Source organism: Oncorhynchus mykiss, chromosome 3, assembly GCF_013265735.2.
Source record: "Oncorhynchus mykiss isolate Arlee chromosome 3, USDA_OmykA_1.1, whole genome shotgun sequence".
In the NCBI taxonomy this organism is placed as follows: Eukaryota; Metazoa; Chordata; class Actinopteri; order Salmoniformes; family Salmonidae; genus Oncorhynchus; species Oncorhynchus mykiss.
In genome coordinates this window covers 43,830,515-43,845,864 of record NC_048567.1, presented here as the reverse complement: position 1 = coordinate 43,845,864, position 15,350 = coordinate 43,830,515, and the positions used below count along the sequence as shown (strand labels likewise).

The 15,350-nt window shown below is 42.4% G+C and overlaps 1 protein-coding gene across 1 annotated transcript; it reads right to left on the bottom strand.

The window, feature by feature from the left end:
- Positions 1-235: 235 nt before the first annotated feature.
- Positions 236-14,904, bottom strand: LOC110519994 (ATP-dependent RNA helicase DDX18). The gene is made up of 14 exons (XM_021596934.2): positions 14,726-14,904; positions 11,143-11,328; positions 10,707-10,979; positions 7,760-7,895; positions 5,764-5,864; positions 3,830-4,029; positions 3,561-3,675; positions 3,299-3,438; positions 2,795-2,956; positions 2,043-2,195; positions 1,783-1,896; positions 1,574-1,630; positions 1,172-1,349; positions 236-955 (listed from the first exon to the last, which is right to left on the bottom strand). The coding sequence occupies exons 1-14, from the start codon at positions 14,829-14,831 to the stop codon at positions 810-812; spliced, it is 2,067 nt and encodes a 688-aa protein (XP_021452609.2). The 5' UTR covers positions 14,832-14,904; the 3' UTR covers positions 236-809.
- Positions 14,905-15,350: the final 446 nt, after the last annotated feature.

Here is a 15,350-nt window from a genome sequence, read left to right as displayed (position 1 = left end):
TCAGCGGGCAGGACCAGCTCTTCAATGCTGTGTGATGTTACTCAAACTCAGAAAACAGTGTGCATTTACCTTTTATGGAAATTGGTTGCAATACCCTACCTATAATTATCAAAGGTCACAAGTGCACTAATACTTAGTCCTGTGTTGATACATTTTGTGCCTATAACGGAAAGGGCTCCATAAATATACTTTAACATTTTTTAAAACGGTATACAAATGGGAAGTTTGCCAACAGTGTGGGTGTATATTTTTTATTTTTAAATCGGCCAGTAGAGGAGGAAAACAATGCAAATCAATGTACAGTGCTGCATACTCATATCAAAGAGAATCTACAGTAAAAATCCACATCTGCTGTGAGGAAAGGAATGCAAGGGCTGTCCTCAGAACGGTATGAGCCCACAGAGTCCTGTCACTACAAAATACCTGTTCAGAGAAAGACAGGCTGAGACATTGGAGCAAAACAATTGAGCCCCCATAAAAGAGACTAGTTACCACAGCAACAAAGTCAAATTGGCTATGTTGTAAAAATGAATGAATACAAACATTTGCTATTAGTCTTAATTTAAAGGTTAGGCATAAGGTTAGCAGTGTGGTTAAGGTTAGATTTAAAATCAGATGTTAAGAAAATAAATAAGCGAGGTTAATGACTTTGTGGCTGTGGTAACTAGTGGAGACCCAACAGACTGGTCTTTCACACACAAATAGGGAGCGAGACACGATGCCCAGTAACAGGCTAATAGATTGGTCTCTGGACAGAAAGTGAGTCCAGGTCAGGAAGCCATTTTGTAATATCCCCCAAGGACCGCAGGCTAGCGAGAGAATTGCCTCTTGTCCCCCTTGCCTTTGTTGACGTGCTTGAAGATCTTGGCTTTGTGAGCACCCTTGCCCTTCTGGTAGCCGAAGCCGCCGCCCCCACCCCTCTTCGTCATCTTCAGTCCTCCTTTGCTGTGGACGTCTGGAGCGGAGTGCTGGGTTAAAGGAAACACTGTACTGAACTGACCAATTAGGTAATGATAAATAAGTACACTATAATTACTATGCATCATTATTTTAATCATAAATAGATTTGATAAGTTTGCAAAAATCATGACCACGAATAGATAAGGCGACGCAACACTTTGAACGACATTGGTGAAAGTACGCCTATGTCGTTGCCGTAGAAAAAGGATACTGAGGTCGACGTAGGGGGGCACTTTGAAGCCAAAGGAGAGCGCCACCATGGGGAGGTTGAGCGTGTTGACGCTGTAGATCGCTTTGAGTGAATGAGAGTCGTACGCCCGCACGTAGGACTTGTAGGCCTCCTGGGCTGACTTGTGCAGGTAGTAGTTCTTCTCAATCAATTTCCCCAGCTTCAAAGAACAAAATGTGAAGACCTTTGTGTGAATTTGTAATTGGGATTTTAAGGCGTGCCAGATAATTGCGCTAAAGTCACAGAAGCTAACTCCTGTTCACAGGAGGATGTTTATCATTTCACCATATCAATGAATTAGCCGCTGTAGTCCACTATATCACAGACGTTACGTCACTTAGCCCTGGTTCACATGCAGAAATCAAATGTGGATGCATGTCTTACCTGACCCTGGATATCGGAGATCTTCGCCCAAGAGAATTCAAACTCACTCAAAGGAACCTGAGGCAGGAGGGAAACAAAATGTAACATTTCCTTTTAAAAAACATAAATCATCAATTCTGATTAGCCATCTTTCAGTTGCATTTTTTTCTTGTTTTGCTGTTAAGAGCTGGGTTGAGGTAAGGTTAGAGATGGTTGGGTTAGGGTCTTACCTTGGCCTGTTTGAGGAAGCGCAGGAAGCCCAACTCCTCTGGCCGTAGGATCAGGAGGGCGTGGCCTATGCCGTTGATCCCACGAGCTGTTCTGCCGACCCTGTGGATGTATTCCTAGGATAAGAAAGAAATTAGAACGAGGGAAACAGATGTTAATGCTTCACTGAGGCATTGGCTGGAGATGCTTATAGACTAAGGGTTATTACTCAATAGTGTCAAAGATACATAATAAGTGTGTCTCAAACTTAGGTACTAGGTACCTTGGGGTCATCTGGGGGGTCATACTGTACGATCCAGTCCACCTCGGGGATGTCCAGGCCTCTGGCCGCCACGTCGGTACACAACAGGATGCCAGAGTCAGCGTTACAGAACTGAAAGAAGGTGGTGGTACGCTTCGTCTGCTTTTGCTTCCCCTGAGAGATAAAAGAAAAATAGTTTAGATGTCAGCCAGACAGCATTGCCCACTCACGATAAGATGCCATTGCTGAACCGCACAGAATTTGACAGTACATGCTCGTGTTAAATCCTATAGCGCAAGATTTGGTCATATCATAAGATGTGTTATCGTGGTACAAGGCCTTAAGATCCAAGTGTGGATGTACCAGTTGTCTCCACAGCAGACCCATGAGAGAGAGAATGCCTTGTGGGGTCAGACTGGGGATCAATGTAGCAGAGCTCAAATTGAGCCAGATAATCATCCGAAGACTACTGACACAGAGTGTAGCCTGCAATCTGTTGCTTGCCTTGGAACTACATTGTTGTTACTAGAGACACTGAGATTAATCATATTTTAGAGCAGGCGTAATTAATCACCAGTGATGTATATGGGTTGAGTGTCTTTTTTTGACTCAAAGGGCTCCAAATAACTTCCCGAAACAAGCTAATAAAGGGAGTCAGGTCAGTTTCAGCCGACACTAAAACATATGAATGGTCAGAAACGGGGAGGTACTATCTGAACCTTTCCTAGAGAAACTAATTTTTCGTTCTGCTAGACTGAAAGGTTCCAACTCACGTGGATGGCCATGACGGGCAGGTCAATGTAGTTGAGCAGCTCGTAGTGGAACTTGACCGACATGCAGGAGGAGAAGAACACCATCAGCTTCTTCTTACGGTTCTTCTTCAAGAAGGTGAAGAGTAGCATGAAGCGCTTCTCAGACGGACACACCACATAGCCCTGGCAACCAAGACCAAGTTTACATATCAGGCCACCCCCGATGCACCAGAGAAAAACAGAGAACCACAAACCTGTCAAGTGCATATTGTAATTGATGTGTGAGGTTTAACTTTAACCTTGCCATGGTGGAGACCTGGCAGGGTCTCAAAACCACCCCACTTCTATCTAGCAGACAGTACAGGAAAGGACAGAGCCACTACAGGCTAAACTGTTTTTGGCGCTCCAAAACCACTAACAAAAAAACATTAAAGCTTTGCTACTTTCAGTTTATGTCTTGGGGCAACTGAAAGCAATGCACTTAACTTATAGTCACACTCTGCAGCAGTGAGTCGTTTTGTTTACCTGTTCAAGGCCATCCACGGTGGCGTTGTCCTTGTTGTCGTCCACGCCCACGTAGAGGGGCTCCTTCTTCAGGGAGATACGGGCCAGGTCCTCCACCTTACGGGTCTGGGTGGCCGAGAACAGCATGGTCTGCCTCCGCTCTGAGGATCAATGCATGATGTTAGACATTGGGAGTTAAACATACACACAAGACAAATAGCAACACCAAACTCCATGGTACAGTATATGTAAGGTTGGTTATGGCCATGATGCGGGTACATACTTGGCAGGAGTTTGATGATCTGCTTCAGTTCCTCTTCGAAGCCGACCTCCAGGATACGGTCGGCTTCGTCAATGATCAGACACTGGAGGTTCTTATACATGAAGCCAGCAGTATTCTACAGAGAGCAAGGTTGTGAGGAGAAACAAATGAAGAGAGCCAGGACTAAATGCAATCCAATTCTTTGTCAAAATTACCCTGGTCCCCACTTTGACAGAAATGTATGAAAAGGATTTCACTAAATGTACTGTTCTTATCATCATCATCATTACCTGCAGGTGGTCCAGCAGTCTGCCGGGTGTGGCCACCAGGATGTTGACACCGTTGGCCAACCTTTGGGCCTCGGCCGTGCGGTTGCTGCCGCCCATAATCAGGCCAAAGGTGTGCACGTGGTGGGTCATCAGCTCTTTCATCACACCATACGTCTGCATGGCCAACTCGCGCGTTGGGGACAGGATCACCACGCCCGTGCCTGGGGATAGTGGGGAAGCAGGGTTGAGTCTTAGGCGAGGTCTAGACCCTATGCCTTTGATGTTAGCAGTGCTAAAAAGACTGTGGTAACATACAGTGCCTTGCGAAAGTATTCGGCCCCCTTGAACTTTGCGACCTTTTGCCACATTTCAGGCTTCAAACATAAAGATATAAAACTGTATTTTTTTGTGAAGAATCAACAAGTGGGACACAATCATGAAGTGGAACGACATTTATTGGATATTTCAAACTTTTTTAACAAATCAAAAACTGAAAAATTGCACGTACAAAATTATTCAGCCCCTTTACTTTCAGTGCAGCAAACTCTCTCCAGAAGTTCAGTGAGGATCTCTGAATGATCCAATGTTGACCTAAATGACTAATGATGATAAATACAATCCACCTGTGTGTAAACAAGTCTCCGTATAAATGCACCTGCGCTGTGATAGTCTCAGAGGTCCGTTAAAAGCGCAGAGAGCATCATGAAGAACAAGGAACACACCAGGCAGGTCCGAGATACTGTTGTGAAGAAGTTTAAAGCCGGATTTGGATACAAAAAGATTTCCCAAGCATTAAACATCCCAAGGAGCACGGTGCAAGCGATAATATTGAAATGGAAGGAGTATCAGACCACTGCAAATCTACCAAGACCTGGCCGTCCCTCTAAACTTTCAGCTCATACAAGGAGAAGACTGATCAGAGATGCAGCCAAGAGGCCCATGATCACTCTGGATGAACTGCAGAGATCTACAGCTGAGGTGGGAGACTCTGTCCATAGGACAACAATCAGTCATATATTGCACAAATCTGGCCTTTATGGAAGAGTGGCAAGAAGAAAGCCATTTCTTAAAGATATCCATAAAAAGTGTCGTTTAAAGTTTGCCACAAGCCACCTGGGAGACACACCAAACATGTGGAAGAAGGTGCTCTGGTCAGATGAAACCAAAATTGAACTTTTTGGCAACAATGCAAAACGTTTGGCGTAAAAGCAACACAGCTCATCACCCTGAACACATTATCCCCACTGTCAAACGTGGTGGCAGCATCATGGTTTGGGCCTGCTTTTCTTCAGCAGGGACAGGGAAGATGGTTCAAATTGATGGGAAGATGGATGGAGCAAAATACAGGACCATTCAGGAAGAAAACCTGATGGAGTCTGCAAAAGACCTGAGACTGGGACGGAGATTTGTCTTCCAACAAGACAATGATCCAAAACATAAAGCAAAATCTACAATGGAATGGTTCAATAATAAACATATCCAGGTGTTAGAATGGCCAAGTCAAAGTCCAGACCTGAATCCAATCGAGAATCTGTGGAAAGAACTGAAAACTGCTGTTCACAAATGCTCTCCATCCAACCTCACTGAGCTCGAGCTGTTTTGCAAGGAGGAATGGGAAGAAATTTTAGTCTCTCGATGTGCAAAACTGAGACATACCCCAAGCAACTTACAGCTGTAATCGCAGCAAAAGGTGGCGCTACAAAGTATTAACTTAAGGGGGCTGAATAATTTTGCACGCCCAATTTTTCAGTTTTTGATTTGTTAAAAAAGTTTGAAATATCCAATAAATGTCGTTCCACTTCATGATTGTGTCCCACTTGCTGTTGATTCTTCACAAAAAAATACAGTTTTATATCTTTATGTTTGAAGCCTGAAATGTGGCAAAAGGTCGCAAAGTTCAAGGGGGCCGAATACTTTCGCAAGGCACTGTATTTATATATCTTCACTAATCTTACCGTTCCTGGGCATGAACTTGAGTTTGTAGATGAGCTCGATGGAGGGGATGAGGAAGGCCAGGGTTTTACCACTGCCGGTCTTAGCAGCAGCCAGGATATCCCTAGAAAAATTCAGAAGAGCAAAGGACGTCATCGATCAAGCCAAAAACAACATTACTCAGTTTATCAGTCCCGTAGGGCTGATTCTAGGATGCCATTTGGCAGCATTTGGTAGTCCTGGATAGGGCTGTCGCAGTGACCATATTATCACCACACCAGCAGTCACAAGTCATGAAAGCAGTCATTCTGTTGGTCACAGTAATCCCATCCAAAACTGCGCAAATAAATAGCATTGATGGGTAGCCTACCAAACTTGCAAATGGCCCTCGCTAATGGCCTGATTTTCAGTGCTCCATTGTCCCTCTAATCGCTCTCTAACTTCATGATTGAATTGGAATAACATGAATGAGGACAGATGGTAATGGGAGTTAGAGGCCCCGTTTCAAAATGTTCACGGGAAAGCACCGGACCCAATATGCATATATTTAAAATCCGGAATGAAATAACCTAAAGGACAACCAAACCGGTCCCCTTATGGACCCGGTCTGTTCCGAGTGACAGAAGCAACAGAAAAGCCAATTGTTTTGCTATTTTATTAAACTGGAGCTATGGACAAAGGGAGAGAGAGGCATAGAGCGAGCAGCTGTAGGCTACTAGGGAGCAGAGGTCGTGTGTGTGAATGTGTAGGTAAGACACACGAGGCTCAGAACAGGCAAGGAGGGAGAGACCGCAACGACTTAACTTCTTGCTAGTTATTTATCATCCCATCGTTTACATATTACCCGTCTTGACTGCATCAAACAGAGAGAAGCTAGCTAATTGAGGCTAAGTGCGTTTCTCACCGTCATAATATTAGTTTCAAGTTTTATTAATGGTACGTACAGGATACGCATGGTATAGATTGTCCAACGAAACGCTTACTTGCAGATTCCGTCGACAATGTAACAATAAGAAATGATAATACAAACACAGTAAATGGCAGTACAATAGAATTAATCAATAAGGCCTGAGGAGGTGCGGTATACAATATACCACAGCTACGGGATGTTCTTTTGTACAACGCAACGTGGAGTGCCTGGACTTAGCCGTGGTATATTGGCCATATATCACAAACCCCCGAGGAGCCTTATTGCAGCTATAAACTGGTTACCAAAGTGATTAGAGCAGTAAAACTAAATTTGTCTTACCCCTGGTATACGGCCTGATATACCATGGCTTTCAGCCAATCAGAATTCAGGGCTCAAACCACCCAGTTTATAAGACACATTTTAGCTGGAGTATAATACAGGAAGGCACAATTTATTGTCCAATATTAACACGTGTATTGTGGAAGGGTGGGATGGGGCCAAGTGTACAAGAGTCTGGTAGCAACAGTTGTGATGCGTTTAGCACAAATGTATGCGTGTACATGTTCACCTACAAACAACTCCATTCAGATTACAGCCTAAACAGCAGCCTACCTTGTTGGCTTTTGATCATTGTAGCCCTTCTCATTTTCTTTTTAATTCCATCTCTCATTGATTTGACACACCAGCAGAGCAGCAATGCAATTGTTTCTCCCCCCCGCGGGAAGCGCAGAGTGTCGAATTATTCAGCCCATGTTTTGATTTCTAAGACATTCACACGTTTATAGGCCTATCATAATGAAATGATGGATTTTATTGTGAAGGTGTAGGCAATATTAAATGGATTTATTAGACTTTTAGATGTTCCAAATGCGCACATCAAATCAGCAGCTTGTATGCCTGGAAGCCCAGAGATGCTAAACATGTTCATGTTAATTAAACGGTCAATTACAATGAGAACGGCAGTCATTTGCATTACAATTATGGGCTGACAATATGTCATGACAGCCACACCCAGAGCCCTAGAAGGATTTTACAGAGCTGTTTCAGTCAGCCTTGTAGAGGACAATTAACAGGTGGAAAGGCTAATAAAATGTCAAATGTAGGCTTACCTTCCCTCCAGTAGGGGGCGGATGCTTTTGTGTTGGATCTCGGTCATGTGGTCAAAGCCCATCTCCTTCACACCCTTTAGAGTGTTCTCGCTCACCAGAGAGGTTAAAGAGGCAAACGATGTGTCCTCAAACGCACCTGGGAAACAGAAAACAGAGTTCAAACCTGAATGGGTTTGGCATAGAAGGGCTCTAGTCTAGCACTAACACAAGTATACTGACCAAGGATTACCTAAATGGGCAAATGGTGGCACAACCCCCCTCTAGAAGAATCCATTTTTTTTTAAGTAACTCAGTCGGGGTCTCAACTTACTGTTGGAAGTTAGATCAGCTTTAATATTGCAGATATATTGTGGCTTCCATTAATGTCAAATAATTTCCAATCCCCAATATACATTTTTTTTGTAAATATCCAAGTATTCAGAACCCCTTGACCTTTTCCACATTTTGTTAGGTTACAGCCTTATTCTAAAATGTAGGATTTATTTATTAAATTAATCTACACACAATACCCAATAAAGTCAAAGCAAAAACAGGTTTTTAGGAATTGCCAATTTCATAAAAAACAATATCAAAATTTACCAACGTTCTCAGACCCTTTATTGAGTACAATGTTAATGCACCTTTGGCAGCGATTACAGCATTGAATCTTAATGTGTATGACGCACCGGTATTTGGGGAGTTTTCCCCCCATTCTTCTCTGCAGATCCTCTCAAGCACTGTCAGGTTGGATGGGGAGCATCGCTGCACAGCTATTTTCAGGTCTCTCCAGAGATGTTTGATCGGGTTCAAGTCCAGGCTTTGACTGGGCCATTCAAGGACATTCAGAGACTTGTCCCAAAGCCACTCCTGCGTTGTCTTGGCTATGTGCTACGGGTTGTTGTCCTGTTGGAAGGTAAACCTTCACCCCAGTCTTGAGGTCATGAGCGCTCTGGAGCAGGTTTTCAAAAATTATTTCTCTGTACTTTGCCTCGATCCTGACTAGTCTCCCAGTCCCTGAAAAACATACCCACAGCATGATGCTGCCACCACCATGCTTCACCATAGGAATGGTGCCAGTTTTCCTCCAGATGTGACGCTTGGGATTCAGGCCAAATACAAGTTCATATTGGTTTCATCAGACCAGAGAATCTTGTTACTCATGGTCTGAGAGTCCTTTAGGTCATTTGTGGCAAACTCCAAGTGAGCCGTCATGTGCCTTTTACTGAGAAGTGGCTTCCGCCTGGCCACTCCACCATAAAGGCCTGATTGGTAGAGTGCTGCACAGATGGTTGTCCTTCTGGAAGGTTCTCCCATCTCCACAGAGGAACTCTAGAGCTCTGTCAGAGTGACCATCAGGTTCTTGGTCACCTTCCTGACCAAGGCTTTCTCCTGTGATTGCACAGTTTGGCCAGGCAGCCAGCTCTAGGAAGAGTCTTGGTGGTTTCAAACTTCTTCCATCTAAGAATGATGGAGGACTGTGTTCTTGGGGACCGTCAATGCTGCAGAAATGTTTTGCTACCCGTGGCCTGATCTGTGCCATCGACACAATCCTGTCTCTGAGCTCTACGGTCACTTCCTTTGACCGCATGGCTTGATTTTTGCTTTGACATGCAATGTCAACTGTGGGACCCTATATAGACAGGTGTGTGCCTTTCCAAATCCTGTCCAATCAATTGAATTTACCACAGGTGGACTCCAACTAACTTGTAGAAACATCTCAAGGATGATCAATGGAAACAGGATGCACCTAAACTCAATTCCGAGTCTCCTAGCAAAGGGGATGAATACTTATGTAAATAAGGTGTTTTTATTTTTAATAAATGTGCAAAAATGTCTAACAAACATGTTTTCACTTTGTCATTATGGGGTAGTGTGTGTAGATTACTGAGTTTTTAAACGTATTTCATCAATTTTAGAATAAGGCTGCAACGTACCAAAATGTGGAAACGGTAAAGGAGTGAATATTTTCCAAATGCACTGTGATATTGAGAGAGATAAATACATTTCCTTTATTATTTTCCCTTAACCCTACCACCCCTCAACTAATTGAAGGAAACTAATTGACAACACTTGGGCTTCTACTTCAAGCTTATATATTATACACACACCAAACACATTTTACGGACAGTATATTTTACATTCGTTGTCTTGTTATTTTTGTCCCACCCTTCAGCTCAACCCCTCCTATCTCTGAACACCATCCAGTCGATTTATATTTGCCATATAGTTTTCAACTGTGCTGTTGCAAAGTTCTGAATCTTTCTATTCTAGTACTTTCTACAGATTGTAAATTAAAGAAAATATTTTGCTAAGAGTGTTATGACATGATTGATTGATTCATTATGATTTTATTTTTTTTAATCACCCAGCAGTGCTATTTGCAGAGTTAGCTGAAGAATTGCAACATTTACCTGGAGCCATCTAAACTTAGTAGTCATGGTCAAATTACACACGGATTTTGTAGGTCATAAAACTGCAAACATTTCTCTCCACCCTATGGAAAAATGAGTAGAACTGCATGAAATTAGTAATAATACTATAATATCTTCTCTCTGCCCCATGGCAAAATGTGCAGAAAACTTTCTTCAAACCTGCCAAATTAACTCTAAAACTATTTATTTTTTATCTCCAATGTTAAGAGGCGGGCTGCTAAAATGGTTTGCGCACAATGTGGTGGAAGGGGTGCATGCAGACCTGCGAGCAACTACAGTCACTCATGAACAATTCAGTTTTTTTGTGGCCCCCACCCTCATCCTAGACCTAAAGTAAAAGACCATGGTTACCAAGCAGGTCATTGTTAAATACAGAATACTATACATATTTGTATGCTTGCAGAGGCTAAATTGTAAATAGTTCATGGGCCATATCTAATACTGAGAAATTACTGCTACAGATAACATTCACAGTTGACACGGCCAACATTTGGTAGTGTAAAGGCCTCTGACCTATGTCATTGAACACTGAATACCTGTCAAGCCAGTTGGGAGCTCAGGTCCATCTTCCTCATCATCATCCCCAAACTTCTCTCCTTCCCCCTTTTCCGCCTCATCTTCACTTCCCTCTTCATCCTCCTCGTCGTCATCATCATCATCTTCCTCCTCCTCTCCAGCCTCTGCCCCTTCAAGAGGCTGTGTGGGTTTGTCTGTGCCCTGATCAGCATCCTCCTCAGTCACAGTCAACCCCCTCTCCTCCTCCATATCCTCCTCATCATCTGCCTCATCCTTCTTGGCTTTTTTCACACCTACGTTAGAACCACATAAAAATACTTTGACAAGGAAAACATGAAATTACTTGGTAAACCGGCACTTAGCCATTTACCCCGGCCTTCTTGAAAAGGGGAGTGATATCAGAATCTCAAATCCTAGCTACAACAATTTTAAGAAATTACTGAATAGTCACATTACCTGGCGATTCAGCAGTTTTGAGCTTCCTTTTCATCTTGACAGATTTTTCTTCTGTGTTCACCTCTGCAGACACATTCTTCTGTATTTGTGGCTTCTTTGTGGGTTTGGCATTCTGTGGCTTTGAAATTGCTGTGGCCCCGTGACTCGTTTCATCACAACGCTCCTCTGGAAGTCTGTTTGCGTCACCTGTGAATACACAGATTATTATTATTATTTTTTAAATCACATCATCAACCAGGCAAAGGAAGCTATCATTCAACTAGTAACATTGACTAGCTAGCGAGCAAACAATACAAGCTAGCCCTTGATCATGACTCCGTTCTATTCCATAAGTCATTGGATGAAGGCATCTCTTGTAGGGGAGTTTTGTTAAGAGGTGCGACGCTCGGCCTGAGCATTAACATGCATGTTATCGGCAATAAATCATTTTCAAAAAACAAAAGGTTAAATTGATACACAACTTTATAGAGTTAAGGTTCCCGCACGGCGATATTTCCATATTATAGCATGCTTACGGGAAAAATATGTAAGAGAATGGACTACCTGTGCTAATTAGCTACCTGCGTCTCCGAACACCTGTGTGTAAACGGAAGACAGATGCCACAAACATGTGGTCATCAAAAAATATGGTCTGTGGCAACTGTTAAATCAGTGTACAGTAAGTGTGAATTTTGCATTTGTTTCTAAAAAATATATATACTGCAATTGATAATCAATTCACCTTCACAGTATTTGACTATTTTGGTTTATTGTGATGGTAGTGATGATTGTTTATGACAATTAGGAAAAAATTAAAAACATGTTTTATTATCACCCGAAAGATATTTACCCTGTATTGAATGAAAATGTCATATTTTGCAATCTCCCAAAATAAACACGATCTCTGATGCGACAGGCTCTCCCTCCATCTTGCATTACAAACACTACACTCACAGATATAACAATGAGCCAGATATTTCACCGGATGTATAAATGTAAAGCATCCGGTTGGCGTTTCCACTCAAACCCAAATATGGCGATGGGAGGAAGCCCAGTTGCCGGCAGTGGGAGAAGATGAAGCGAGATGGATTTTGGCTAACATTCTGCTAATTTTCTCATCAATGAAAAATTTGATCTCCATACAGTTCTGTTTCCAAAATTAGAATCTGTACCAGAGGACTGCATTTTGTAGACTTGAACCTTTGCCAACATTTCAAACAAATTGCGTTATTTAGAAGGATTGCAACGGCGAATTTAGTGATTGCACACTCGTATTTCAGTGTAGGCGTTCCCTAACGTAAATATGCAAATAAATGATAAAACGTGCCAATAGGATCTCACTAGCGCATGCTTGACTCTGCCCACCACCGTGCCTTTTCTGCCCACGATGATTAATTTGCTCCAATTTGAAACAGGCTCTGGTCCATCTAAGGTTAGTTATAAAAAAAAATGTTGCTACACTTGTCCATTCAGTAGCAGGTCAAGACTCCGTGATGATGATGTAAGGCGTAATAAAGAGTTATGTTTGCTATGTACCCCTTGTAAATTATTGTTCTGTGTTCCTTTTGACTCACCTTATACCTTAAATCCTACGGTTGGCCCACGAACGTGAGGAGAGTTTATAACTAATACACCCTAGCAGTTTATAAAGCATTTGGCTAAGTCTCGTTCTTTCTATGGGTGCATTTGTAAATTCACTCTGGCTATCTATTTCCGATTTCAGAGCACCCTCATCTGAGTGTTCCAGCATGCAGAATAACTGATTAATTTACAAACACGCAACATCCGTTGAATATGACCGGTATCAGTAGCATAGTCACAGTCACCAAAGCTCTAGATAACACAAAAACATTCTAACAGCTCTGCTAGGGCGAGAAAAATGGTCAGTGAGGTGGTCTCTCATTTATGTCTTAAATAAAGGTAAATAAATGTCTGGACGTAGCTAGCTAACTCTAGCCAATTAGGTTTGGTGCTTGACTGTGGATGTGAGGTCAGAACGCTCAGATCAACCCTACTCCTCCACCAGAGCATCCAGTGTGCACTCTGAGCAACACTCACAATGGCAGTCAAGCACCCAAACTAACTGGCTAAATTTGGCTAGCTACTCTCAGACACAAAAGAGAGAACACCTCACTCACCCTAGCAGAGCTGGTTGGGCTGTTTTCATGTTATTCAGGGCGTTGGTGACTAACTGCTGTTGGCAACAATTTAATAACTTTTTTTTTACCGATGTCTACTGACCCTAGTCATATTCAACCTGTGTTGCACATATGTAAATTCCTCACGTTGACCACACTATTTGTGTTGCTACATAAATGTACACACACGTTATTCAATCATTTCACCCAAACTGCTCACACATCTGCACAGCCAGGTGCTAAAATAGAACTTGGTTCTATTTTTGAAGCAAACTGTTTTTTAGGCACATATACCCACGTGGGTGATTGAAAGCTGAACTGAGGTCCACACTCCAGGTGGTGGTGGCAATGCTCCTTAAAGTTTGTTTCCAAATGCAATATAAAGTCAGAAGAAGACTGAAGGAGGAAAGATTACTAGAAACAAACAACTAGGTTTACCCCTTTATCTGTGGATTAGTTGTCGGGGTACAGGACCTTATGCATTTCAGGTAAAATAACAACCTAATGTTTATATCCCAGAACAAATAAACGAGCAAAAGAAAGCTAGCTAAATGAATGTTTCATCAGTTTCGACATGTCCCCAAATTAATAGAAGTGGTTCAGAGTTCGTTCTGATATTTCGATCTGCACATCCTTATCACCTCTGGACAAAATCAACATGCGAGCGATGGTGCACGCGTGTGCCCGGTCTAGTCTGCGTGTCAGTTATTCTGCGCCCTGGCACACTCAGATGAGTGCTCTTAAATCGAGTAGATAGCCGGGGTGCATTTATGAACGCACCGTAACTATACATGTTACAAAAGCAGCCTTCGGACAGTTTATCCGCATTGCTTGGCACAGATGCAAGACAAATAGATTTGACATCTAATTTGAAGCGCATGGCGCTGTTGACGCTCGCAGCCTGTCAGTTCTCATTCTATACGGTGAATTCTAAAGCCAACGTGTAAAAAAAAAAAAAAAAATCCTTTAAAATTTGGGCTTTAGGCCAATATTGGCTTATTTGGCTATACTACACACAATCAATGCGATGTAAGTAATCTAGCTGCCTTATTTAACTAAGATATCAATAGTGGAAAGAGCTCTATGTATCAAAACCTGTCATTCATAACGGTGTTTCGAAATTACCTAGGATTTGTTTCACTAGCTAATGGCTAAGGTTAGCTAGCTAACGTACGTTAACTACCAAAATATACAGTAACGTTAGTAACTAACGTTAGCGAGCTTAACTAGAAACAAGCTAACGGAATGGATCACGTTATTACAATCGGTGATTTAGCTACGTGGACCAACTAAAATGATATTTGTGATTTCCGTGAGACATCAATAGTTAAAAAGGTTACATATAAAATAAATGACCCCGCAAAAACACGCACCAGATACATATTTAGCTACCTAGCCTTGCTTCGAGGTTGGCGAGTGCCAATACAACTTGTAGACAACGATTACAATACTCGAAAAACAGTTACCATTATCTTCCTCTTGTTTCTGTTTATTAAGTAGCTTTCGCTCTTTGTTCTTTTCGCTTCTTTTCTGGATTTTCTGCCGAAGAAGCCTCATCTGAAGATCTGCCATGCTTGCAGCTGAGCGCACACACGCGTGTGGAATTCAGGACCCCTGTAGCCTAGACTGTTGCCTGACTGTAAATACATAGGACCCTATATGGTTGTCATTCATATTGCCAGAATGCAAATCATCTGTACTATCCAGGGTAGAACGACTGCCCCCTTTCATTAAAGCCATGAAGTTCAAGGCCGAAAGGCGTACTCAAGCCTGTTGTATCCAGAAGCAGGATCCCCCACCTCTATTAAATAATAATTTGTTCTTAACTGACTTGACTAGTTAAATAAAGGTTAAATAAAATAAATAAAACATTTGCTATAATGCAGTAAAATTACGTTAGCTTCCTTCCACGCCTGCGACGCCATACACGTGGTCTGCGGTTGTGATGCGGATTGGACTTACTGCTAAATTCTCTAAAACGATGCTGGGTGATTTATGGTAGAGAAATTAACATTAAATTCTCTGGCAACAGCTCTGGTGGACATTCCTGCAGTCAGTATGCCAAATACATGCTACCTCGAAACTTGAGAT

What these genes read in the sequence shown, in the direction of transcription:
- LOC110519994 (XM_021596934.2), bottom strand. Translation starts at nt 14,831, where the DNA reads ATGGCAGATCTTCAGATGAGGCTTCTTCGGCAGAAAATCCAGAAAAGA. An exon ending in GCTTCCTCAAACAGGCCAAG is followed by an intron (nt 1,631 to 1,782) that starts GTAAGACCCTAA and finishes CTCCTGCCTCAG; the next exon opens with GTTCCTTTGAGTGAGTTTGA. An exon ending in GCCCCCCTACGTCGACCTCA is followed by an intron (nt 956 to 1,171) that starts GTATCCTTTTTC and finishes ACTCCGCTCCAG; the next exon opens with ACGTCCACAGCAAAGGAGGA.